The sequence below is a fragment of the Aphelocoma coerulescens genome, chromosome 9 (genome assembly GCF_041296385.1).
Source record: "Aphelocoma coerulescens isolate FSJ_1873_10779 chromosome 9, UR_Acoe_1.0, whole genome shotgun sequence".
Taxonomy (NCBI): Eukaryota; Metazoa; Chordata; class Aves; order Passeriformes; family Corvidae; genus Aphelocoma; species Aphelocoma coerulescens.
The window spans coordinates 16,923,145-16,947,211 of NC_091023.1; the positions used below are offsets into that span (position 1 = coordinate 16,923,145).

At 50.2% G+C, this 24,067-nt stretch overlaps 2 protein-coding genes across 4 annotated transcripts; one reads left to right on the forward strand and one right to left on the reverse strand.

The window, feature by feature from the left end:
* Positions 1-195: 195 nt before the first annotated feature.
* Positions 196-20,032, forward strand: PCYT1A (phosphate cytidylyltransferase 1A, choline). Of its 2 annotated transcripts, none has more exons than XM_069024425.1 (9): positions 196-256; positions 6,879-7,019; positions 9,742-9,841; positions 11,819-11,935; positions 13,783-13,934; positions 14,735-14,813; positions 15,538-15,680; positions 16,712-16,900; positions 17,466-20,032. In XM_069024425.1, the coding sequence occupies exons 2-9, from the start codon at positions 6,903-6,905 to the stop codon at positions 17,670-17,672; spliced, it is 1,104 nt and encodes a 367-aa protein (XP_068880526.1). In that variant the 5' UTR covers positions 196-256; positions 6,879-6,902; the 3' UTR covers positions 17,673-20,032. The 2 variants fall into 2 exon arrangements, with proteins under 2 accessions (XP_068880526.1, XP_068880527.1); XM_069024426.1 differs by lacking the exon at positions 196-256 and adding an exon at positions 324-339.
* Positions 20,033-21,049: 1,017 nt separating this feature from the next.
* Positions 21,050-23,777, reverse strand: SLC51A (solute carrier family 51 member A). 2 transcript variants are annotated; one of them, XM_069024818.1, is made up of 9 exons: positions 23,614-23,777; positions 23,315-23,409; positions 22,777-22,931; positions 22,586-22,659; positions 22,352-22,510; positions 22,108-22,219; positions 21,860-22,006; positions 21,556-21,661; positions 21,050-21,434 (listed from the first exon to the last, which is right to left on the reverse strand). In XM_069024818.1, exons 1-9 carry the CDS (start codon positions 23,646-23,648, stop codon positions 21,298-21,300), a joined length of 1,020 nt encoding a protein of 339 aa, XP_068880919.1. In that variant the 5' UTR covers positions 23,649-23,777; the 3' UTR covers positions 21,050-21,297. The 2 variants fall into 2 exon arrangements, with proteins under 2 accessions (XP_068880919.1, XP_068880920.1); XM_069024819.1 differs by having other exon boundaries at positions 23,315-23,523.
* Between the last annotated feature and the right edge of the window lie 290 nt (positions 23,778-24,067).

The window sequence follows — 24,067 nt, forward strand, 5'->3', positions numbered from 1 at the left end:
CAGCTCAGGATATTATTCTGTGAGAGGAAGAGCCGCGGGGCAGGACCGTGGTGAGCCGGAACGGAGCTTCCAGGCGCGGTTTCCCGGGACGCGGCTTCCCCGCGGCGGGCCGGTCCCTTCCGTGGTTCCGGGCGGACACGCAGCGGCTCCGCCCGCGCCCCGTTGGCGTCGGCGGGAGAGGGGCGGGGCCGGGAGTGGCGGCGGGGCCGGACTCACCGGGCTGGGCTGCGGAGCGGCGGCGGCCGGCGGCGCGCTGGTAGGGGGGCGTCCGGCGGCAGCGGGGGGCTCTGGGTGCAGGGGACAGGGAGCGGAGCCTGTCACGGCACCGGCGGCTTTTGGGTGGGTTTGGGTTGGCGGCACATGAGGGCACCGCGCGCTCCTCCTGTGGAGCCGGTCAGGGGTCCCTCCCCGGGCCCCTCTCCCAGCGTGGTAGCCGTGGCACAGGCTGGGGGGGCGCGTCGGGAGGTGCTGGTCGGTCGGGACGTGGAACACTGGCTATGGGCAAGTGGGCAGTGTCTGCTGGGGTGGTCGTGATGCGCTGCGTCCCCTTTGTGGGGGCTTGGGCAGAGGCCGGGGCTCGGGCATGATCCTCCGAGATGGCAGGGTTGGCAGCTGAGAGGAGACAGCGCCAGATCAGTGGGAAACTTTTGTGGTGCACCCTCAGGGCTTGGAGCGTGGGGGCTACGGGGGACATCCCCCCACCCAGGGGACACAGTCAAGGCCTAGGGAGGACAGTGAGGAGGTGGCCCTGGCTGCGGCGAAGGAAGGTGTGACCCAGCTGCTGCGTAGGCACACGTCCTCTCTAACCCGCTTTTTGTGTCCACCGAAGTCCTGGATGCACTCACTGATTAATGGTTTTGTAATTGGACTTAAAAGTCCTCAGGAATTCTGAGAGCTGTGATGCTCCTCTGTTGTCCTCGCTCGCTGTGGAGGGAGGTGCAGGATGCTGCAGGTGGCCTTCCCTCTGTCCACACCCTGTGCTGCTGCAGCACCAGGACCCTGGCAAAGGTTGGGGTGGTCAGAAACAGGTAATGCTGGGTTTCCATCTGCAGGACCCTGGGGCCTGAGGAAAGCCACTGTATTTGGTTTTGAAATTCAGATGACAAATACCCATGCATTATTTCCCAAAGAAATTTGCTGTATATATAGAATTACTAAAATTCCTGATTTTGAAGTTTCTCACTGCAAGGTCTGCATTGTAAGTCTCTTGAAATCACTGTACCAAGAGCAACAAACAATAACTGTTGCAGTAAGGAATTGGTGTGTAAACCTACTAAAGGAGGTTTACATCTCCAGTCTCAAAAAGCTCTGCTGCAAATCCCTAAAAACAAAATGATGCAGAAGTCAGGTCAGAATGACCACCTGTTCTCATACTTCATTGTCCCTGACAGTATCTCTTCTGGTATTCTGCATAAACCCTATTTCTGCTGCTTCACTCACCCAGCAGAGGCTGTCGCATGTCGGGACACTCAGTGCCTGGAGGTTATGGTATACCCAGAAGGGCTGTGAATTCACAGAGAAGGTCTTGACAGCAGTTTCTCTTTTTCATGTGTGTATTACTTAGCAACACTATCTAGGTGACCATGCTGAACTGTTTTCACTTGTGGTTAGGCAGAATTATCTTACACCATTTGGGACTTTGTTGGTGTGAAGCAGCATCTTTCCATCGATGGCAGGACATGGGTACCAGAGCTTCTACCTACTCAGACTCTGCTTGAGAAAATGTCACCAGCCTGCCTGGACCAGTAGGGGATGCAAGGCCTGGGGGGTTGTTTTAGCAGGTACAGCAAAGGTGGGGATGCTGTTGGACCAATGTGTGTCACCGGCTGAACTAGAATCCCTTTTATATGTTCATGTGGCTTTTAACACACTGCGGGACAGCTGCTTTTGTTGATCTTCATCCAAAGTAGCGGAAGCAGCCTGTGTTTTACAAATGGACAGGACTCTGCCAGGTGCTGCAGTAACCTTTATAAGGGGCACAAGGGCTTAGACCATCCAGGTGGAGCAGATGCTGACTGTGGGGAGCGTCACAGTCTGTCTGGAGGTGAGCAGGCTGGGTCGTAGTCAGCAGCACTCTCTTTCCAGGCAGATGCTCTGAGTCTGGAGGCTGGGACAGGGCTGGGCCTGGCAAGCCTGGACTGGGCATGAAGTTGCTTTGGAGACTGGGCAAGTTTTTTAAGCACTGATAGAAGAGAGATCCATGATGAGCTTTCTGTCATTAACGTCTCCCAGGTCTCTGTGTCTCCACAGATCTCCACAGGGATACACACCAGTAAGGTTAATTGGAGACTGGGGGTTGCAGGGGAGGGAGAACAGGGGGAAAAGGATTCTCTTTCATCTATGGTCAAGGAATGCAGAGGAATGTAGGGTCGCTTTGGTACTTTATAGCCTGGCAAGGGACTTATGTGAAGTGACAGGACTTACTCCTTTTCCCTGAGGCTCTTGCTTACATGCTGTCCATGTGTCAAGGCAATTCTCTGCAGACAGCTGGCAGAGTGCAAAGTTTAGTAGTATTGCCTGCAGATGAGTCAGCAGAAGAGAAATATCTTGTTCCTGTAAAGTGCAATGATCTTGTAGGCAAAGCAGCACATGACAGTCACATCTGACTGTGCCAACGCCTCCCAAGTTCAGAGGGACGATAGGACAGCCTTGGAGCAGGCAGTGCCACCCGGGGAGCTGTGGGTGTCCCAGGGCCTCGACGGTCCAGCTCCTCTGGGTCCCTGCTGGGCATTCCAGCAGCCTTGGGCTGGAGCATTTACTGAGTTGTTACAGTGAGCTCGTTTTCAGTTTAAGTTGCAGCATTTATTTTGCTTCACAGGTAAATCTGCAAGTGAAAAGCAGCAGAAGTGGCAGAAGAAATCCTGCTACTGATGTAGGTTTGCAGTTAATATTCTCCAAGTTCTTCAGGAGATCAAAAGGCAGATGGGCCAGGTCCTCATGCCATCAGTGTTCCTAGGGTGCAGAAAGATCTGACTGCTTCTCCGGTGTAGTGTGAGGCTGGAGTTCTCTGACACCACAGAGATTAAAAAACATCAGCACTGTCCGTGAAGATGCAGACAGTGAGATAAGGCTTTGGCTAAGCAGGAAGATTTACTGTGCCTATTCTAACCTCTTCTACCTGCCAGAGGTGTTAACTTTGGTGTTGTGGTTCAATTCCAGCTCTGATGATGGTGTAGTTAACTGACACTAAAGGAGAAGTCTAAAATTCCTTCCCTGCCTGTACATTTTTTTTTCTTCTAGTAATCAGTGCTTGTCCTTTTTCCTCTCACAGAAGTGGCTGTGTTTCAGTGGGATTCAGTGATTCCCTGACAGGGAAAGCAACTCTTTCCCCATCTGGCAGTCAACTGCTCCTCACTGAGCCTGTGCAGGTCTCTCTCTCTCTCTCAGTGAGTTAGCTGGCAGGTGATGCAAGGCCCTTCTTTGATTCAGTATGCACCAAAGAAATACGTTTCAGAAGAAAAGCCCTGAGTGTCTTATAAAGTGGTGCAGAGACTGTGATTTGCCCATGGCTTTCCCAAACGGGGCACTTCCAGCTTTTCTCCTTGCGAGCAGTTTCTCATATTCAGCCATGAACTCAATAATGCAGGAGGGTGACACCTTAAAATAGAACAATGTTAATATTTTACAGCACGGCTCTTTCTTCTGGTTATGCTTGGTTTCTATCTTGAAGCGTTCAGAATGAGCTTTGAGAGTTATCTTCTCTTTGCTCTTCCCCATCTGCTGCAAATGTAATTAATTTTAGAACAGGCAGTGTTTTATGCATTTGGGGAAGCAAAGCCATGTCCTCATGTGTTAGGCTCAGCTACAGATGCTGGATCCCACTGTTGGTAAGTAATTGTTTGGGATGCTATTTTAGTCCCTTGGGTCAAAATGAAGCATTCTAAGATTAGTAGGTTTATTGCAGTAAGGTGTGGTGTGTTTCCAGTTTTTCATGAAGACAAGTTTGGTGATGGGAGGACTTCCCAGAAATGCACTAGCCACAGGACAGAGGTTTTAAAGTTCTGAATAGTGGTAAAATTACTGTTTCATTTCTGCACTAATTTGAGTAATTAACAGAGCTGTGTCACTCATGAAGTGCCCAGCCCAGCTGTCCGGACACTGCAGAGGCTACTTCAGCAACATCTAACCTGTAAGGTCAGAGCAGATGGAGCATATTTATCCCCCCCTTGAAGCTGGTTTCTCACTTGGTACATCGGGTAGAGCAGCTGCTGCTGTGCAGCTGATGCTGATTTAATGCACAGCGAAAAATAGAATCCTTCAAGTTGGAATCCATTACCTTAAGTTGTTGTTTGCCATCATTTCACTATGTATACCCTGAGAAATGGAAAAGTTAGGAGATGGTTGGGTGTGGGAGGAGCTGGAAGAAGCTGTTGGAGTTTTCTCCTGAGCTGGGACAGTGCCTGCCCTGTGCTGTAACCTGCAGTTCTTTGGCTAACCATGAGATTTGCACCTAGCAGCAAGGTGCTAATTCAGCAGAGACTGTATTTGTGTGCAGAGAAGTGTGGTTGCTCTGATGGGCCAGGCTGACGTGGGAAGAGCTTCACCTGGTTATGTGTGGGGCTGCTACATCTGTGCTTCAGCGCCAAAGCCTCTGCTTTTGATCTTTTGCCGGGCAGTGGTTCAGAATGTCTGCATTCAGCACATTAACAGACCTTTTAATTCTCTCCCAAGGTAAGGAAGGGAAGTGGTCGGAGACCAACAGGTGACTTGAAGCACAGTGAAATTATTTTAACCAAATAACAAAAAAATCAGCTGCTGTTTCCCCCACTGTTTCAATGAAGTCTGGGGTTACTTGAACCAGAGACAGATGTTTGCTGCTGTTTGTGAACTTCATTGTTTCTGTTAGAACCACAGTGGTAAATGACTGATGCAGGGTGTGCTTGCAAGATGACACCTTGCAAAATATAAGAATGATGTGTGTCATACCCTGTGTTTTCACAGAGGCACTCCTAAACATGCTGCATTTATAGCACAGATCTTGCCTGAAAGTTAAATGTTTGAAGACTTGGGTCTCAGGGTTGCAAACTCTTTTTGCCTGAGGTTGTGTTTGCACCCTCCCATATGTTTGTTCTCAGGAAATAGTAAATTAATTACTGGAATGGGAGAAACGGCAAGCTTGACTCACAGGCATTATGGAGTGAGTGCTGGATGGGTCACACAGTTCTGCAATGTCCTTGTGGCTGCTCTTCACTGTCACTTTTATCTTCTCCACATTATTTTTTTGGCTCCCTACTGAGCTAGGATTCTCTTCTCTTGTTCTTAGTACATTGTGGTAGGCCTAGCAGAGCAGCCAGGGATACTTACATGTAAGTAGCCCCAAACGAGTTCAGCTGTGTCTGACCCTAAAACTGTCCATAAGGTGTCATCATGCTGATGCTCAGTGGGGAAGGAGAGATATTTGCATCTCGTTAAACTGCTTTTTACTTGTTGCTTTGGAGCATTCCTTAACCTCGAGTCATGTGTGCTTGAGTAAGTCCGATCACTAAATCTGCTACTTAACAGCTCTTTCAGAGAGCACACCCTTCCTGGCTGCCGAACAGCGGAGCTTTGCCAGTGGCCCTTAGTGACAACAGTCCCAGCTCATCCCAAGTAGAACACTCAGCAGAGCCCCTCTGCTGAGGAAAAAAGTGCTATTCAGAGGGGCATCTGCTCTTTGTCACACCTTGCACTTGCCCCACCTAACATTCCAGCACGCCCACTGCATGTGGGTGGGGAGATGCTTTAAATTCCGAACCACTCTTGTTATTAGGGAGTTGAGGCACGCACCTAAGGATCGTTCCTGGGCGGAGGGGTCATGCTGCTCTGGGGAATAGCAGGCCAGAAGTGCTATGTGCTGTGCTGGAGAGGTGCACACTTCAAGTCAACAAGGGAGATAATGCTGCTTTTTAGTTTTTGCAAATCTAGCACCCGTTTCTAACTCCTTCAGCAGCTGAATATTCGCTGCCATGCCTTCCTATAAATCCCTATTTTTGCTTCAGCTGTGTGAAGCTGGAGTTACTAACACTCCAGGCCCTTTTGGAAAGGTTCAGTGACTCCAGCTTAAAGCCCAGATAACATCCTTCCTTACAATTGTCACAATTTCTGTCCCAAATTGGTGGTGTGTCTGTCTGTTCATCACTGAAGCAGTTCAGCTGAACCACCACTAATTGCAAACTGGTACATAAAGTGGCAGAAGTAAGTGTGGCCTAATGTGTCAGCAGCTGCTTCCCCATCTGCTGAGTCACCACTGCGGTGGGGACAAGGGACAAGAGGGGAACATGGTGGCAGCCATCCCAAGGTGGGCTGTCCCCACTGGGGAGTTGCAGCTTAGTCTTACACAAACGACAAAGCAAACAGCAAGCCAGCTACTCATTTAAGTTGTGAGCCCTTCCCTCACCCTTGTCCTTCTGCATAGATCTGCTCCTTCCTCTCTTCAAGACTGTACAGGGATGCAGCACACCCACCAGCTGCCCTGGAGGATGTAAAGGGTAAAGAATCCAAATGAGAGCTGGAGGAGGGCTGAATGTGGACTGGGCATGCCATAAGCCTTCGGTTGCCTTTCAGATGTGAAAATAGCATAATTAACCTCGTAGTAATGATTTATAATTTGCATTGCAACCCTTGTTTCTGTGTCTCTCCAGCCAGCTGACTGCTGCACACTTCTCTCTGCAGAACAGCTCTGAGTTGCATTAAATGATTCAGTATTCCCACCAGGCACTGTTTGTCAAGCCTTGGCAGCTGATGCCGAATACAACTGGCTAAGCCCCTTGTGAGGTGGCTGTGTCTTTGCACTGACCTTCTGTACACTCTGCCTGCTGTTGACCGATTCTGCTTTGGAAGAACTGAGAAATATTTCCTTTCTTTTTTTTCTTTTTTCCCTCTCCTTCATTTTGTTCCAGTTCTTTCTGGACGTGCTTGGCAAGATGGAGCCGCCGACCTCCTCCAGGCTGAATTCCCGAAAGAGAAGAAAAGATGGATCAGGCCCTAATGGGGCAACAGAGCTGGATGGAATCCCTCCAAAAATGTCCCGACGCTCACTCGTAAGTAAGCAGAGATAAGAATTCTGGGAGCCTGTGAGATGAGGACACTGAGCTGTAACAGCAAAAAGATACAGGTGGTGGTTTGTCTGTGGACTGAGAAAAGAAGGAGGGGGCAGGGGAGAAGAAGCAAATGACAATAGCTCTTCTTCTTGCAAATCCAGTTTGGAATCTTCCTTTGTTCATACTAATAACATACTTACAGCAGGGACTTAAATTAGGTCTGAGGCAAGCATCACTAAGCTGCTTTTGTGGCGTGTCCGGCTTGTCACTTAAGCTGAGCCAAACAGACATGCACTTAGATAGCCATGGAGAAGTAGCAGGCATTTCTCACAGGTGGGTTTTAAGTGACCCACTGGGAGGGAGAAATACTCCAAAGAAGCACATAATGGAACTGGAGGAGGGTCTGAGGCCTGTAAGCACCTGCAGAAGGGATCTGTTGAATCCACACTCTCACGCACTGGGAAGATCACTGTTCATTTCATTCTCTTGGTCTGGAGAGAGGGAGCATTTATGTTGCTGGTACTTTGGGAGTGTCCAGGAAAAAAAACGCAACAACCAACCAAAAAGATTTCTTTTCTAGATCAACCTGGGGACGGCTTTAAGTAGCTAAAGCCAGTGGGATCTCTTTTGAAGGGGGTCTGATCCAGTTAATGCTACTGTAAAGGGTTATCTTTAACTTGTCCTTGCCACAATATTGCAATGATTGGCTTTTTGTAGTTCTTCTGTGCCCTCTTCCTTGGGCTGTCCTGTGCATCACATGTGCTCTGGTTGTTCTTTCCTTATCTCTGTCAAAAGCCAGCTACCATCCCTGCCACATCATACCAGGGTCATGGTCCTTGGCAAAACTTGGTGATGTGTTGCAGCTTTCCTCCTCAATGACAATGTTTTGCTCTTCAGGAGGGCTTCAGCCCTGTCCCAGAGCATTGACAGGTGGTAGTGAAGTAAGAGCAGCACCAGAAGTGAGAACTGGGGAGGCAGGCACTGGAGATGGAGGCTTGAGCTGTTGTGTGGCTTATCCCACAGAACCTTTGTCTTTGACTGTTGCCAAAACCCACCCTGTCCCTCTTAAAGATCCCACGTATTTCAGTAAGGAAAGAGAAGTGTGCAGGTTATTTATTAGTCCATAGGAGTCACTTGCTCTTTGAGTTGCTCTCGTTCCTGTGTTAGAAATAAAGCATCTGCGAACAGCACAAGACAAGTAATATCTAGCCACTTTCTAAGCTTCCTGCCTGTTTTTTAGCCACAGGGCAAATACAGTTCTCCTGGTGAAAGATTTCCTTTTTTCTTCCTTTTGCAAAAGTTTTATTTATTATAGCAAGAGTAATAGTGTTGCCTGACTGTGAGATTACCTTGAAGCCTTTACCACTCCCAACTAAGCAGCTGTTGGCAGAATGTTCCCCTGAAGCAGCAGGGCTCAGCAGCAGATGGTGGTAACAAACCTGCTGACACATAAGCCTGTTGTATTGTGCACATCAGGTTGAGTTTGACCCTCACTGGCCCTGCAGGGGAAGGGCAAGAGTCTGGCAGGACCTTTTGAGGACATTTCTCTGTGTTCCTCTGATAATTTTTGATACGGTTTTTCTGTGCTTTTATTCCTAACTTCATATCAGGTGTGTGCCAACTAAACTGCCAAGAGTCCAGTTTTATATGGCAGTCCTAGACGTAATGGCAGTGATGATAGGAGAGACCTGCAGGCTTTATCTGACAGTGAGGATCCTGGTAGTGGAGGTGCTGTGTGAAATGTGGAGATGTTCAGTAGTAGTGGTTTGTTTGAATGTAGTGGTCAGTGGCTGTTCTCCTGTGCACTTCACTATAAGCACTCTAATAAGGAATGACGCTGACCAGAATAGCTGCGGTTTTTCTGGTTGCACTGGTGCTGGACACTGTGGCAGGATTCTGCACTGGGACGGGAAGCCAGAGAGGAAACTGTGGATTAGCCTTTTTCAGCTTGACGGTATTGTAATGATTTGCAAACTTGTTTCCTAGTGTTCTGACTCAGGAACAAGATGTCCATTTCAGCCCTACACCTTCCAGCTAGAAGGAAATTGAGCTGTTTTGTTATGGGAAGGGCAGATGTTTCGTTTCCATTCAGAGCAGACCAGAAATGATGCCTGGACTTCAGCTGTTGATTAAATGTACTGCTGTGGTCAAGCTAGCAGGCTAGAGGGGTTTTCTTGCAGCAGTTGGGAGTTACTCTGCCACAGATCAAACTCATTGTCTCGCTTGTATGGCTCAGAAATGGTGACAACACACAGGGAGTTAGTGCTGTGGTTGGTATTGCTCCTCTGCTCGTTCATGTACCAGGAGCTGTTACAGTTTGTACATCACAGCACAAGCACTCAGGCACAGCAGAGTCTTACCAGAGAGGGCACAGCTGGAGCTGTGACAGTGAGGTTTGAAGCTTGGCTTGTGCTGCTGTAAATTGCTGTTTGCCAAAGCCTGAGTTTAGCTGCTGCAGTTCTGAGCCTCTGATTTTCTTGGTGCAGTATAACTACTGTCTTCTAAACTCTTCTTTTCTCTCTCTCTTCCTCTCTAAACTCAGGCTAATCACTCTGCAGGGCTGTTTTGAGGTTTTACACTGATTAGTCTTTTAGTACACGTGCCTGAATTGTGCAGAGGCACAGTGAGTCACCCAGTGACTAGGACACTGTAATGTCAGTGCTGCCACTGTAAACTGCCCTCACATTTGCACTCTCACAGTGAAACTTCCCTGGCTGTTTAGGGACTGAGGGAACCAGCTCCGTTCTCAGACGAAGTGGAGATCGACTACAGCAAGCCATACATCAGAGTGACATACGAAGAAGCCATGAGAGGGACCCCTTGTAAGTAAGAACACAGACTGGAAGGGGATTGTATAAATGTTGGGTTTGGGGCGTGTGGGTATAACTGTGATATCTCTGAGACCAAACTACCCTTGGAGCTACAGAACTGCACACTTCTGTACTACTTTGTCTGAGGTAGCTTAAAGTTAAGTACTTCAAAAGTCATGTTTTCTGAAACTTGAAACGGGCAAGTAAAACCAATTTATATCTTTGTCCAGAATGTCCCATTCTAGCCTGGATTTGAATTAAAGTCAGTGTCATTAAACACCACAGGCCAGCCTCACAACAAAAACGTGTCCTTTTATTTTCTAAACCAGCCTGGGAGAAACGCTGTTCTCTTTGCAAGTGCGAAGGGGAGGTAGAGGCACAAGTGACACCTGAAGGATGATTGCCCTCTTCTGCCAAACAGAGTGTGCAGACAGTGCTGTCTTACCTAGCCTCTCTGTTATGGCTACAGAGACAATAAAAATGCTGCACTTGTATCTACCTGACTGCTGCTGAGAGATGAGCCAGCTCAGATTGAGACCTGGCTGTGGTTTCATGCCAGAGGTTCTGAAAATCCAGTGTATTTTACAGTCTGCATTAATTTCCCTGCTGAAACTCTTCAGAGTTTTCACAAAGGTTTCTGATTTCAACAGTGGTGGCTCTCCTGCCTGCCAGCACTAAAATACAGTGCACACTTCCTTGTTGCTGTTCATGTTTGTGCTCAGGGACTGTAGCCGCTGCAGGTATGGAGGAAAGGGAAGGATGTCCCAGCCACTTTCCAGAATGTGAATGAACATTCACAAAGGTCAGCCAGGACCAGCTCTCTTCCAGCATACAGAAAACTTTTGCAGTTGCAGATCTCCAATTCCTTGGCTCTTCAAAGCCTCCCGGCATCTTCAGATTGAGGTCTTAGAACCACTAAAAAATGGTTGTAAGAGGCTGTCCTCAAGCTGACCTCTCTGCTTTGATTGAACTTAACAGCCTTGACCATTGCATCAACTCCTCTTCTTGCTGCCTCCTGAGCTCTGTCTCTGGGTGCCTCCAGGGCCCTGCCCAGACCCATGGGGTCTCAGCTTCCTGCTAGGTCTTCTGTCTGCCCCGTCTTCACTGCAGGTTTGGTGTGCCTCTGCTCACCACTCCTCTCAGTCTGTCTGTCTAAACTGGGCTAAGAGAGCAGCAGGCTGTTCCCAAGTGTGTCACATACCAAGACTGTGGCTTTTGGTTACCAGCAGCAAGAGGACTGTGGTCTTGTGTGGTCCCAAGATCAGAAGCCTCCCACTACTACATGGCAGTGCAGACTATCTCACTTTACCTCTGTGCTGACCTCAAAGAACTGAGCTACAATTTCCCCTCGCAGAGGTGGCCTGAGGGAATTTTGGTTCCTCAGTAGTAGTAGTAGTAGTAGTAGTATTTCTATGAATTTAGCAGATAATGCCAGTGGTTCAGAAGAATTGTGTCTGCTTTTCTCTGACTAGTCCAGCTGTGTTTTTGAATAAAGCCATACACTGCATGGGTCTGGGGGAGCTACTGATGCTGGTACCTCAACCAGACTGGTGGCTGTGGCAGCAGGCTGCAGAGGAGGATCCTGTAAAGGTCTTGAGATGCCATCCTGGCAGGCAGGAGCAAATCAGGCACGTGTGAAATATTTGGGCCAGTTCCCCTCTGCAGTTAATTCTGCATTTGGATTTCCATAGCAGGGAAATGTTCAGGGTTTGCTTTTCCCTTGGTCTCCCTTCACCTTGTTTGGGTGATACATGGTAGGCTTTCAGTGTCTTTGAATGTGGTTGTATTTCAGCTCTGTGCTCTGCTCCATTTGTTTCCCCATGGGAAGGCAGAGAGCCAGGCATTTATCTTGACAATTCTGTCCTGGCTATGGTGCTGCATTCTGTAACACCTCCATGACTTTCAGAAGGTCCTCAAACGTGAGTATGAGCAGCAGTTGCTTCTCCAGGAAGGCATATTCACAGCTGTCTCTCTGTCCCTTTGGCACAGTGGATCGCCCCGTCAGAGTTTATGCTGATGGAATATTTGACTTGTTTCACTCTGGACATGCCCGGGCCTTGATGCAAGCGAAGAATCTCTTCCCAAACACATACCTCATTGTTGGAGGTAAGGAGTGACCTTGTTGACTTTGGCTGTTGCAGGAGTACAGTTTAGCTCTGTCTGTGGTTGTGCATACAGGGGTTTTGTCTTTGTGGCCTCAGTGGCTCTCACTGTAGACACTTGTCCCAAATGTTGCTGGAGTCTTATTGCAAAACACTGAGGGTTGGATATGTTTGCAGAAAGGTATCCTGTACCAAATGAGTGCTTAAGGAAAAGATTGTTGATTGTGCTGTTCTAATTTGACCCCTCAATTCTGTGACAGATACAGGTGAGTTGCACATCTGAGTATCAAAATACATTAGGGATAATTGAGCATCTGACTCTTGAATGAGACAGCTAAAGTATGAGTCCCTCCATGGCTGCTTTGTGTCACCTGTAATGCCCTTCAAGTCACTCTCCAGCTCCAGTTTCCTGCTGGAGATTGCTTAATGCCAAACACATCCCATTGGGAGCATGGAGATCACAGTGGTTTCTTGGGCATGTACCTGGACACATGGAAGTCAGTGAGCCCATCTTTCTCCAAAGAGAAGTTCCCCATTTTGTCTGTTAGGTCGTAGGTCTTTAGATGATGCCAGGAATATCCTGCTGAGTGCCTGAAGTGATCTAGCAGAGGTGTTTCAGCCAGGCTCCTTCCAGAATATAACAGGAAAAAAGATACCCCTCTTCTGGCTGCTGCAGTACATGGGCTTCTGTCCAGGCAGTGCCTCTGTGCTCGTCCCTCCACCCACGTTAAGGACATCAGGCTGTGCATGTTGTCTGTCAGGAGCTGACCCCTGGTCAGGCTGCATAATGGTGCTGAAGTATGAGAACTGAAAATACCTTTAACTGGTCTTCTCAACTCCCAGTGTCTTTGCGAAGCAAAGTGAAATTCTGACCCTGCCACAGAACGATTATAACATCCCTGGGTGGTTTGTTTCCTTATCACAGTTCTCACTCATTGCTGAGAGCATTTTTACAGTGGTATGTGTGCTACAGTAGTGTCTGGAAGGGGAAGGGAGGGAGAAGAGCTGCAAGGGTTGCTCCAACCTACAAGAGCTTAGGAATCTTAGAGGCTGAAAGACATCCCCATGTACATAAACACTGTACAACAAGCAGGAAAATAACTTCAGGTCAAACTATTAGCATGTTTAAGTAGCAAGGAGTGTTAACCACGCTCTGTGCCTCTGGGAGACTGGTGAGGAGGAAGACAATGAACTGCTCCCCTTACACCAGGACTGAGACAAGAGGCTGCAGCCCAAGAGAACATTAGCTCCAAGCAGGGACCAATCTCACCCACTCTTTATCATCTGTTTGTCTAGAACGTAAATACATCCAGTACCAGTGAGACTGGTAATGCCTTGTTTACTTTGGAGTCTGATAATCAAATAGAACTCATTCCTCAATATTTGCTTTCTCATAGAACATAATAATTAAGCTAACTTGATTTCCTGTGAACTCCCCCTTTGTTTTAACTTAACTTTCCAAGAGCTAGACTGTGCTTTTGCATTTTATAAAATCAGAAGTTTAGGCAGTGAGTTTTTTCCAAGCCTGAGACATCCATTGCTTTTAAAGCGGATTTCTTCCCAGCAGGCCCCCAGGTGCTGTTTTGTATCGGAGAGTTGTCTTCTGTGTTGTCTGGTTTTCTTGATAAGTGTTGTGAACAGCCTGCCCAGAATTGCTCAGGAGTTCAGTGCCTTGCAGCGCTCCCTGTTCCTGGTGCTTTGTGGCTGGAAGAGCTGGGTTTGGAAGCACCAGTGCCAGCCTCTGTCAGCTGCTGGCATTGCCTGGTTCAGCAGGGGTGTGGGCAAGCTCCTTTTACTGTAAGTGACTGGGGTAAATGGCTCAGACTCAGTGTTCTCTGCCTGTTTCTCCAGTCTGCAGTGATGAGCTGACCCACAACTTCAAGGGTTTCACGGTAATGAATGAAAACGAGCGCTACGATGCTGTGCAGCACTGTCGCTATGTGGACGAGGTGGTGAGAAATGCGCCCTGGACCCTCACGCCTGAGTTCCTGGCAGAGCACAGGGTAATTTGTGACATCTGATCTGTTTGGAATTTCGATTAGCCTCTCTGTTTACAGCAAGAATACATCCTTGGGGGTGACCTCTGCCTGAGCAAACCATTTCTGTTGAAGCTCCTTAAATATACAATGAACTGGGTTATGGGAATTGAGTGGGTTTCTTGGGAGTGTAGAAGCATTTGCTGAGCTGGCAGGTACTGTTAAAATAAGGTAGAGGTTGTGACATAGTGAAAAAGCCTGAGAGGGTTCTCGCTGTTTCAGAAGTTGGTGCTGGTTACAGATAGGTGTGAAATGCAGTACAGAGAGGATTACATAGGTTGGAAGCGATTCTGGGGGCTGTCTGGTCCAACTCCCTGCTTACAGCAGGAGCAGCCTAGATATGTATCAGCTTCCCTGCCACAGGAGACCAGACAAGCTGTCTTGAAAGCCTTTTATCAGTTGGTGAGATAAAGTGAAAGGAATCTCTAACATCTGTTGAACAGCTTTGGGAGGTGAAGGAGTCTCCAGAGGAGCTTGCTTAGTTTACCCTTGTTGCCACTAACAAGCCATTTCCCTGTGGAGCTTAAAGCAGCTGTGTCCTTATTCCCAGCCTTTTCTTTCCTCTCTGTCGTGTGTTTACAATTCACAGGCAATTGCCACTGAGAACTTGGGACTGCTCTGTATTGTATTGTAACAGAGGGAAGTGTCTTGCTATTCTCTCTCACACCCCTGAGTGGAGGTGTTGAGCCAAAAGTTACCATCTTCGGACAGCAGCAGGAGATCTGCACATTCCCGATAAAATGTTGACTTGCTTTTTTAATTTTCAGATCGACTTTGTTGCACATGATGACATCCCCTACTCTTCTGCTGGCAGTGATGATGTCTATAAGCATATAAAAGAAGCAGGTGGGTCCCCTTCAAATTTTCTAGGGCTTCCTGACAAAGATCTTCTGTAGTTTCTCCTGTACCTCTCTAATGCAAGATTATGCCCCTCTGGGAGCAAGGTCTGCCCAGGAGGCTCTGGGGGCAGGAAGAAGCAGCTCTGGGCCTTGCTTCATAATACTAGGACTGTTCTGTGTCCCAGCCCAAGCATGGCCCAGCATTAATTCCTAATTTCAGTCTAGTTATTTCGATTGAATTAACAACAACCTCTTGAAAACATACTATGGTTTGGCTTAGGGATTCTCACAAATGGAGAGTCTCATGGACTTGGCTGAGGGGCACCTCTAGCTGTTTGCTGTAAAATTCACTGGGGGTGCAGCTTTTTTATATCTGTCCAAACTCAGCCATCAGAGTGCTATATTTCCATCCATTAAATTGTAGGACCCCTTGTCCTGTCCTTGTCCTCACACTACTCTGTATGCAGTGGATTATAGTCAATATTTAAACCAGCTAAAGTGAAGAGCTTTTCATTGGAATACCTGATATTTTGACAGGGTTTTGGCATGTTTTGGTTTTACTTAGGTGTCCCATAAAGGATGACTCTGGTATTGTACATTTAAGGACAAAGTTGTGAGAACAGTTAGGAAGTGAGCTCTTGATGGGAGAGATTGTTTCCTAATAGAGGTGGCAGCAGCTTTTTGCCATGTGTCTTGCTCGAGCTGCCCTGGGTCCTGTTCCCCAACTTTAGGCATGTTTGCACCGACCCAGAGGACTGAGGGGATCTCCACGTCCGACATCATCACGCGCATCGTGCGGGACTACGACGTCTACGCCAGACGGAACCTGCAGCGGGGCTACACGGCCAAGGAGCTCAACGTCAGCTTCATAAATGTGAGTTGAAGTGGGTCTCACCACACCTGCAGGAGCCAGAGTCTTGCAAAGTGTGAGGAGAGTCTAGTTTAGTGATAGCACAGTCCTGCCACGTGCCAGTGAAAGGCCTGTCTGCAGAGCCACACCAAACCAGTGTCCTTGGAGTAGAAATTAGACTTCTTCCACCCCTGAAATTGCCTCAGGGACACACTCTCTGGAGGAACTGGGGGTTTGCTAATACTGCTCTCTTGTCAGAAATGTCTTGGTGATGTCTTACCTATTGAAAGAGCTGGAGAGAGAGTGTGTGGCAAAATGTGTGTTACCTTGAATGAAGAGTGAGTTGTTCTTGACAGCAGCTACTGTCTCATCTCTGTCCTCTTCCCCCAGCCACCTCCTTGGGGTAGAGTCATTTTTTAGGATAAAATCTGATGCTCTTTCCACTGTACTGTTCCCTTCCTGGAGCTGCAGGAGCAGCAGTGCTTGGGTAGGACAGAAGAACATGCCCTTATCCTGTGCTGAGCAGCTCTAGCCCTCAGGAAGAATACATGGCAGAAGATATTTTTGATGTTGGAAGTAAAGTCATAAACATTTTTTTATCACTCAGATACTGTTCTTTTGAACAACAATGAATGAAATAGGAGAGGTAACCTCTTGACCTCTCTTTGGCACATAACTCTGCCTCTGTTTGAAAACACCCAGCAGAAAGACTGGTGCCGTTGTGATATGCAGAGAGACCTACAGCAAGTCACTCGAATCTAATCTGTGTGCTGTATAAATATTTCCCTCTCCCATGCACTCCTATTAGATAGTGCTTATCTCTGGCTTTAGTCTTGCTTTGTGTACTGTGCCAGTGCCTGCCACAGAGCATCTCACAGCCCTGCTGTGTCTGCCATGCAGTCTAGGGAAGAAGTGTCATGGAGGTGAAGGAGAAGTGTCACCAGACTAATGGAGATGCTGAGTCTCAAGCAGCAGTTGAGTGTGGTAACACAGAGCAGAGCTGGTCGCCACTCAAAGCTGGTGAGCTGTTTTCTGATCCACCACTCTCTGTGCAGGAGAAAAAATACCACCTCCAGGAACGTGTGGATAAGGTGAAAAAGAGGGTGAAGGATGTAGAGGAGAAGTCAAAGGAATTTGTCCAGAAAGTGGAAGAGAAGAGTATTGATCTCATTCAGAAGTGGGAAGAGAAGTCCCGGGAGTTCATCGGCAATTTCCTGGAGATGTTTGGCCCTGAAGGTGCATTGGTAAGGAGTTGCTCTGGGAAAAGGGGAAAGGGAATTTTGGAGACATCAACAGACATTGTAGAGCTTCTACAGAGTCTGCAGAGCAAAGGTTTGGCGTTTGTGCTCAGTGTGCTGCCAGTCTCCAGACAAGTTGTCCCAGGCTTGGGCAGCCTGTTTTCAGGGAGTACTCACCATTGCCAACAAGATAATGCCAGTTACATTGTAGAGTGAAAAGCTCCTCTGTCTCACAAGCTGGTCTGTAAACTCCAGCTTGTGCCCTGCTGACCACTGAGCTGCCAAGAGGATGGTGGTCACTTTGTCATGGGCCTGAGATGAGTCTGCTACTTGTTTATGCCAGGCTTTCCTGCACTGCTGGATGAATATCTCAGGCATTTTATGTTAGAAGTGCTTGAAAATGGGTGGTGATTACACTGTGCAGTTCCCAAAGCCCAGAGTGATGCTGGGGCTTTTTCTGCTCTTAAATTGCACAAAGTACTGAAGGGACACAACTCAAAATGCTGCACAGGCTGTAAGTAAATTACAAGCTGGTAAACCATGCTAACTGTCCTCCTGCTTCCATCACCAGAAACACATGCTGAAGGAGGGCAAGGGCCGGATGCTGCAGGCCATCAGCCCAAAGCAGAGTCCCAGCAGCAGCCCCACGCACGACCGCTCCCCATCTCCCTCCTTCCGCTGGCCCTTTTCCACCAAGACTCCTCCTTCCTCACCTGCCAACCGCTCCAGGAACGAGTCTGCAGTCACCTATGACATCAGTGAGGATGAAGAGGATTAACCTACCTGCCAGGATTTGCTGCGGACCTCTAATCGCTGAATCCTAAGTCCAGACCCACTGGGGAACTCTAAATGAGCAAGAGAGCCATAGGAACAGGGCTGATGGTGAGCACAGGGCCTTGGAGGCACCTGTTGCTCTTAGCAAGGGCTGCTGCCTGGAAGCACATTCAAACCTCCTCTCCCTTCTTCTCCCCAAATCCCCTTTTTATTGTTTACGTTCTAGCGGTTTCCAGGGTGAAGATGGTTTTTATATTTTAAGGAAATATTTGTTAAAAGCGCAAAGAATAGCACTCAAGCGTGGCTTTTCTTTTGGTTTCTTTCCCGTGTTAAACCTCCAGGCAAGAGGGAGAGTGGGAAGACCCATCTGTCTCTTCTTCCCTTCGGCTCCTCTGTCTTATCCCCCCCACCCCCAGGCAGCATCTGTGCCGCTGCCAAACGAAAGACCCCTCAGTTCCTCAACCAGCATGACCTCAAGAGCACGCACGAAGCAGTGGTGTAATGAGGCTTCTAGGAAATAGAGACATCCCTGCTGGGCTGGAGCCAATAGGAATCTATCCAGCAGCCCCTGTAGTGCTCACGTGCCTCTTAACTGAGCTTCCCAGCGTGTCGCAGTGAGGACGTGCTGGGCAGGGGGTACCAGCTTGGCACGCAGGAGTTACACCCGGGAAGGACTTGCAGCACTGTAGAGTGGCACACCCCATAAAGTGCACAGCATACACAGCTCTGTATAGAGGGGCTGCAGGGGAAAGGCCTTTCCAGCTAATCTTAACAAGACTGCTAAATCCTGAGCTAAAATTGAGCCCTCAGTTGCTGTTGGAGAGAAGAGAATGAATCTTTGCTTCAGGGCACTTACTGTCGTGCATTTCCTTGGGTGTGTCAGAGCCCAGGTAGGAAATGAATGTGTGTACTGTTTTGAGAAGTTCCTTGTCCCAGTCTGTGGTGTGTTACACGTTTTAGTGTCTGTCCAAACGGCCCCTCAGCTCTGTGCTCTGTGTGTGTTGGTCTGTGTTTCAGTTGCTGTGCTCTAGGGGCTGGAGGAGTCCTTTACACTGGTGCCATGAAGTCGCTGCTCTAGGGGCAAACAGCCAGTTTGCTGCCCATGTCAGTGTGTGCAGCTGGACGGATGAAGGGCACGTTCTACCCCAGTGAAGGGCCTCAGCCCTGTGTGACAGTTAGCTGGCTTGTGCAGTACATGCACAAATCCATGCCTGCTCACTCTGCTCCGTGGGGCAGGATGGAAGGAGCATCAGAGAGTGCTGCAGCTTCTTAAGGTTATTTAAACACATAATGCTCATTTGAGTCCATGCCTGAAGTTGTGCCTGTTGTCATGTCTGTGATACACACTGAGCTTTGTGGCCTGTGGCTCCCCAAGGAGACTTGCACTCCCCCTGGCTGAGCAGAGCAGGATGATGCACCCTGTCCTGCAGCCAGTGCTGGAAGGACTGGCCTTGCTGTCATGTACCTGTGGAGCTTTTCTGTCAGGGTTTGCCTCTGATACCTACTGTCTCTGGGTGGAGCTGCTGGGCCAAGTTGCCTGTGTCCTGCAGTGCTGGGAACAGGGGACAGCTCAGAGCCCAGTCAGCAATGCCGCAGGGACATCTCCAGAGTAGGATGTGAGGCTTGGGGAGCAGCATGTGCAAGGAGGAAACTCATGAAGTGCTGCCACAAGCTCTGCACACTGTGGTGCTTCCAGGATACATGATGGCCTGTGGTAGTAACAGGCTGCAGCTTCCTTCCAGCTTTTATCTTGATGGTCCTTTGTCACACTGCCCAAAGGGCTTGACAGAGGTTCTGTGCTTCTGTTGAGGCCAAAACCAGTATGGGAAAGGGTATTTTGGGGATCACTAATCTGCCACTTGGACCTCTTTCAGCAGGGATGTGCACAGCTGTAGGAGCATGGCTGGCTGCTGTGGATTTTAAGCTGTTAAGGAGCAAATAACAGTCACTTGGTAGAAGCCAGTTGTTAATCCCCTGGTTTATGGGTGGTAGAGCACTTCCTTTGTATCACCCACATTGTCTCTTCCCTCCTCTTCCCCACCTGCCCTTCCTCACCCTTCCCTCAGTGTGGATGTTGCATTGCTTCCCTGAGCCGGATCACAAAGGCCGAGCTGCTTTAGAGCCTTACTGTTTTAAACACAAGTTATGCAACAGTGTTCTGTAAGTTTGGGTAACAATGGTGTTTTGGATGGTGGCTTGTTCTGTAGAGACCTTAACATACTTGGTCTCTCTGCAAAATCTGGAGTGGTTGGTAAGAAGCCAGCCATGGTTTTATGTGTAGCTTGGAATAACAGAGCTGTTTCTTGTAACCAATAATTCCTGCTTCCTCCTTGCACTGAAATTAAATTGGACACTGAAATCCTAGTCTAGTCCTTTTTTTCCTTTGTTTTGTTTTCTCCTGGATTGCTGGACCAGTCTTCTCCAGCACTGTCATGTTTTATCAGGAATAGGATCTTTCAGCAAAACACGGGCCAAGTTCCTCAGGATCATCTTGTTCCCACAGATACACCCAGTGCTGCTGCTTCAGGGCTGTCCTGCACAACTCTAACCCATCCCTCACTCTTCAAAAGAAGCATTCAAAAGAGACATGCTTGAACTAAGCATGAAATAAAATGTGCAGTGAGAAAACAAAACCTTACTAGCACACAGTGAAGAACGCTGTGGAATTTGACACTGCTAAATCCAGAGGCATCTACGCATGTGAGACAGCCCTGTCTACACTTCCTCTGTAGATCTGGGGTTGTGTGCTCCTGGGAGAGGATTTTCTGATGGTAGAGAACAGCAGTAACAGGACAGAGCTGAGAGGTGCCAGGGATGGTGGTAGAAGCAAGAGCATTGGAAAGTGCTGCAACTTTTTAACGTGATCTGCTCATTTGAAACCATGGTTTGAGTTGTGCCTCTGTCAGTAATGAACACTTGGGGTCAAAAGATTACCCAGTGGTTTCTGCACGTTGTCATTGCTCCTGATGTCTATCTCCACTTCTACAGCAGATACTGGTACTGGACCAAGGCAGCATTAACTAATTGACAGTGTTACGAAGGTGCTTCAAGGCTCCTTCCTTTGCCTGGCCCCAGACTGGCAGATGTGGATGCTCCCTCTGTGCTCTCAGGAGCAGCCAGTGCTGTGGAGTATGTGCCCAGGGGACAGGCCAGACCCATCCCAATGTCTTGGAGAAATCACCATTGCTGTGGGCTTGCCTTGGCTGTGGGACCCCAGCCAGCAGCACCCAGAGCCCAGTGTCACAGCTGGATGTTGGTCATCCCATGACAGTCCCATGTCATGGCTGTGTTGGTCTGGGCTCCATCCTCCTCCCTCTGTGTGGAGTCATCTGCCTCCCAGCCTAGGCAGAGATAATATGAACCCAGTCACCAATGCAAGACTCAAGTAAAAATTTATCTTTACTCAGTGCTAGACAACAGCCTCAGGGCTGGAGGCAGCTCCATGGACCCCCTTGGCTTATGGCTTTTAGGTTTCAGACTGTTTCATTCTGTCCCAAGATGCCCTTTCCCCTTCTGTCTCTTCTGCTGCCAGCAGCTACCCAGGACCACGGGAGTAGGAGAAGGTTATGCAGGGTCGACCAGCCCCTCACCTCACTCTGCCCCTTGGCACCCCAGTTTCTCCCTCCTGCTCACGCCTTGACGTCGGTGCCTGCGGGTGCGAAGCTGACAGGCTGGTAGCCTGGCTTGTCATCCTGCTTGCGGTAGTACATCCGCGTCAGCACCGCCAGGATGAAGGTCTGCGGGATCAGCAGCTGTATGTTCATCTCTGAAAGAGCAGAAGGGCCATTTGAAGCTGCCTGCATCCACCATGCCCACCCCTCATGCCCTGCTACGTGATGGAGGGGCTCAGCCAGGAGCACTGAGCTGTCCCACATCTCCTGACTTACGCTGCGACCTGGCCTTGGAGGAGAAGGGTGGCGAGCAGGCGATGCTGCCGTTGTTGGCCAGGATGCTGAAGATGGCAGGCTGGAGCGCCGTCAGGAGGAGCAGGATCTGCGACCACCAACACCCCAGTGGTGAGGGCTGTGCTGCTGCCCAGCTCCCACCCTTCACCTTCCCTGCTGTCCCACAGCTGGCCGGGCTCTCGCCCAACAGTGGCTCCTGCCCAACATCTTCCCTCATGCTGCCTCATCCCATCTGTGCTGCAGGAGCCCCTCACCTAGGAGGGATCTGGGCAGGATGGGGGCTCACCTGGAAGCAGGTGAACTTGGCCTGCATGTTCTGCTCAGCCAGATGCAGCCGGGCCTGCCGGAAGAGGATGCCGAGGGCCCACAGCCCAAAGAGGGTGGAGACACCAACCAAGGTGTTGATCCAGAGGGCCACGCTCTCCTCTGAAATCTGAAGGGGACGCACAGAAAACATTACTGGGCTGACAAAGCTCAGGTGGAGGCTTCCTGTCTAGATCATCAACCTGCCCATCCCTGTGCTCTGGCACTCACGTCAGCAGGGTTGTAATTCCCATCGGCAGCTAGGATCAGCCCCAGGAAGACAGCGACTGCCCTGAAGAAAGCATACTGGAAAGTCCCCAGCATCATCAGTTTAAGCTTTTTCCTGGCATGGCAAGAGAGACCAATAGCACTCTGAGGTCCCCAAGTCCCTTGCCCAGGGACTTCTCTTCCAGCCCAACAGAAACAGGGAGTGAAAGCCCTCCAGGGGCAGAGGTTTATTCCAGCTCTCCCTCACCTGTTCATGGTGATTCGGGGCAGGCAGGGGCAGCAGCAGCAGCAGGGCCCAGTGCTGACCACCATGGACACGTCCTTCAGGGTGCTGAGCAGCGCTTCCTTCCCACCAAAGCCCTCCACCATGACCAGCATCAGCAGGTAGAAGCAGACAGCAAAGTACCTGGGGAGGAGGAGGAAGGCAGGTCAAGCCCTGTGGGCTCTGTGGTGCCCCTGTCCCAGGGTGGGTGATACTCACGCCGTGGTAGCCATCTCCACCACCATCATGGAGCGCGGGAACCACAGGCCGAAGCAGCTGACCACCGACACAACCTGGGGAACACGCAAGCTTGGCACACTGACACTCCCCACTCTGGTGGGCTGGCATCCCTTGGGTGGCCCTGGCCCCCCCAGGGTGATGCCCCCCAGCACCCCCACAGCCCAGCTCACCGTGGGGGCTGAGCTGCTCCAGCAGAGGGTCTTCATCTTGATGGGGCAGCGGATCTTGCGGGTGAGGTACAAAACCTCTTCCACATAGATCACAACTGACAGCAGTGTCATAATGGTGCAGAGGCCCAGGATGATGAGTTGAGCCATGTCCAGCTCTGCCAGGAAGGGGTGAGAAGCTGTCTTCATCCTGTCCTGTCCCCCCTGGGACCACTACTGCAGGGAGCTGCCCCACGACCCACCACTCCAAAGGTTTAGGGAGCTCTGTGCCACGCCCTGGACACGTCTGTCTATGCCAGAGCTGGGGCTTCTGCCCTGCTGCTCCCTGTCCCATGTCACCTGCCCCGGTGCTGGCCTTTCCTGGGCTATCCCCATCCCTGCAGGTAGGACTATGGGATGGGAGGCCAAGACCCTGACCCAGAAGTCAGAAGCGGGGCTGCTCCCTGCCTGCACTTGACACAGCCCCCCTGCCACCTTCATCCCTGTCCTGCTCCCACCAGCGACAACAGGAGGGTCCTCCCCACCGCGTCCCCCCACCTACGGTGCAGCAGCTGCCGGGAGGTGGGCGGCAGGGAGAAGCAGGCTGCCGGCACGCTGAAGTTCCTGATCAGCATCTCCACCAAAGGGCGGGAGAACCTGCGGAGCAGAACGGGAGGGCTGCACGGGGCCGCAGGGACACGGGGACACCGAGCCCCGCAGGGTCCAAGCAGTCTCCTGGCTGGCTTGCCTCACCGCCATACGTCTCCCTTCCTTTACAGAGGGAATACATAATCCAAAATTCTGCTCCAAAAAGTTGGATTTGCCCGGCCGCAAAACGGCACAGGGGTCTCCAGCACTCACCTAGGGTCATCTGCCAGCTCCAAAGTGGGATCCATGCTGTTCAGCTCCTCGCTGGCTCCGTCCCAGTGGCTGTGGGGCTGCTCGTCACTGCCTGCCTCAGCTCCCCTCGCCGGCCCACGGGGTCAGAGTCCCCAGGGCAGGGACCGCGGGACGATGCCGCGCCTCGTTCCAGTTTAACCAGAGCCTCCAGAGCTTCCCTCCCTCTCCCGCCGCTGCGGGCACCCATTGGCGTGGCCCCACGCCGTCCCGGCCCACCGAGGGCCTTGTACACCCGGTTATCGACCCGGCGTGCCGGGAAGGCAATTGTCACCCGTGCCGGCACGCCTGCGTGTCCCAGGGCTAGGGGCGCAGGGCACCGGTGCTGGGGTGACAGTGCTGCACCCTCGGGCAGCCTGGACGTGGGCTGGTGGTGCCATGGAGGGTCTGGGACGTGTCCTCATGTCGCCTCAGCAGC

What these genes read in the sequence shown, in the direction of transcription:
- PCYT1A (XM_069024425.1), top strand. Translation starts at nt 6,903, where the DNA reads ATGGAGCCGCCGACCTCCTCCAGGCTGAATTCCCGAAAGAGAAGAAAA. An exon ending in AAATGTCCCGACGCTCACTC is followed by an intron (nt 7,020 to 9,741) that starts GTAAGTAAGCAG and finishes CTGGCTGTTTAG; the next exon opens with GGACTGAGGGAACCAGCTCC. An exon ending in AGCCATGAGAGGGACCCCTT is followed by an intron (nt 9,842 to 11,818) that starts GTAAGTAAGAAC and finishes CCTTTGGCACAG; the next exon opens with TGGATCGCCCCGTCAGAGTT.
- SLC51A (XM_069024818.1), bottom strand. Translation starts at nt 23,648, where the DNA reads ATGGATCCCACTTTGGAGCTGGCAGATGACCCTAG. An exon ending in GGAGCAGCTCAGCCCCCACG is followed by an intron (nt 22,660 to 22,776) that starts GTGAGCTGGGCT and finishes CGTGTTCCCCAG; the next exon opens with GTTGTGTCGGTGGTCAGCTG. An exon ending in GTGGAGATGGCTACCACGGC is followed by an intron (nt 22,511 to 22,585) that starts GTGAGTATCACC and finishes CCTCCTCCCCAG; the next exon opens with GTACTTTGCTGTCTGCTTCT.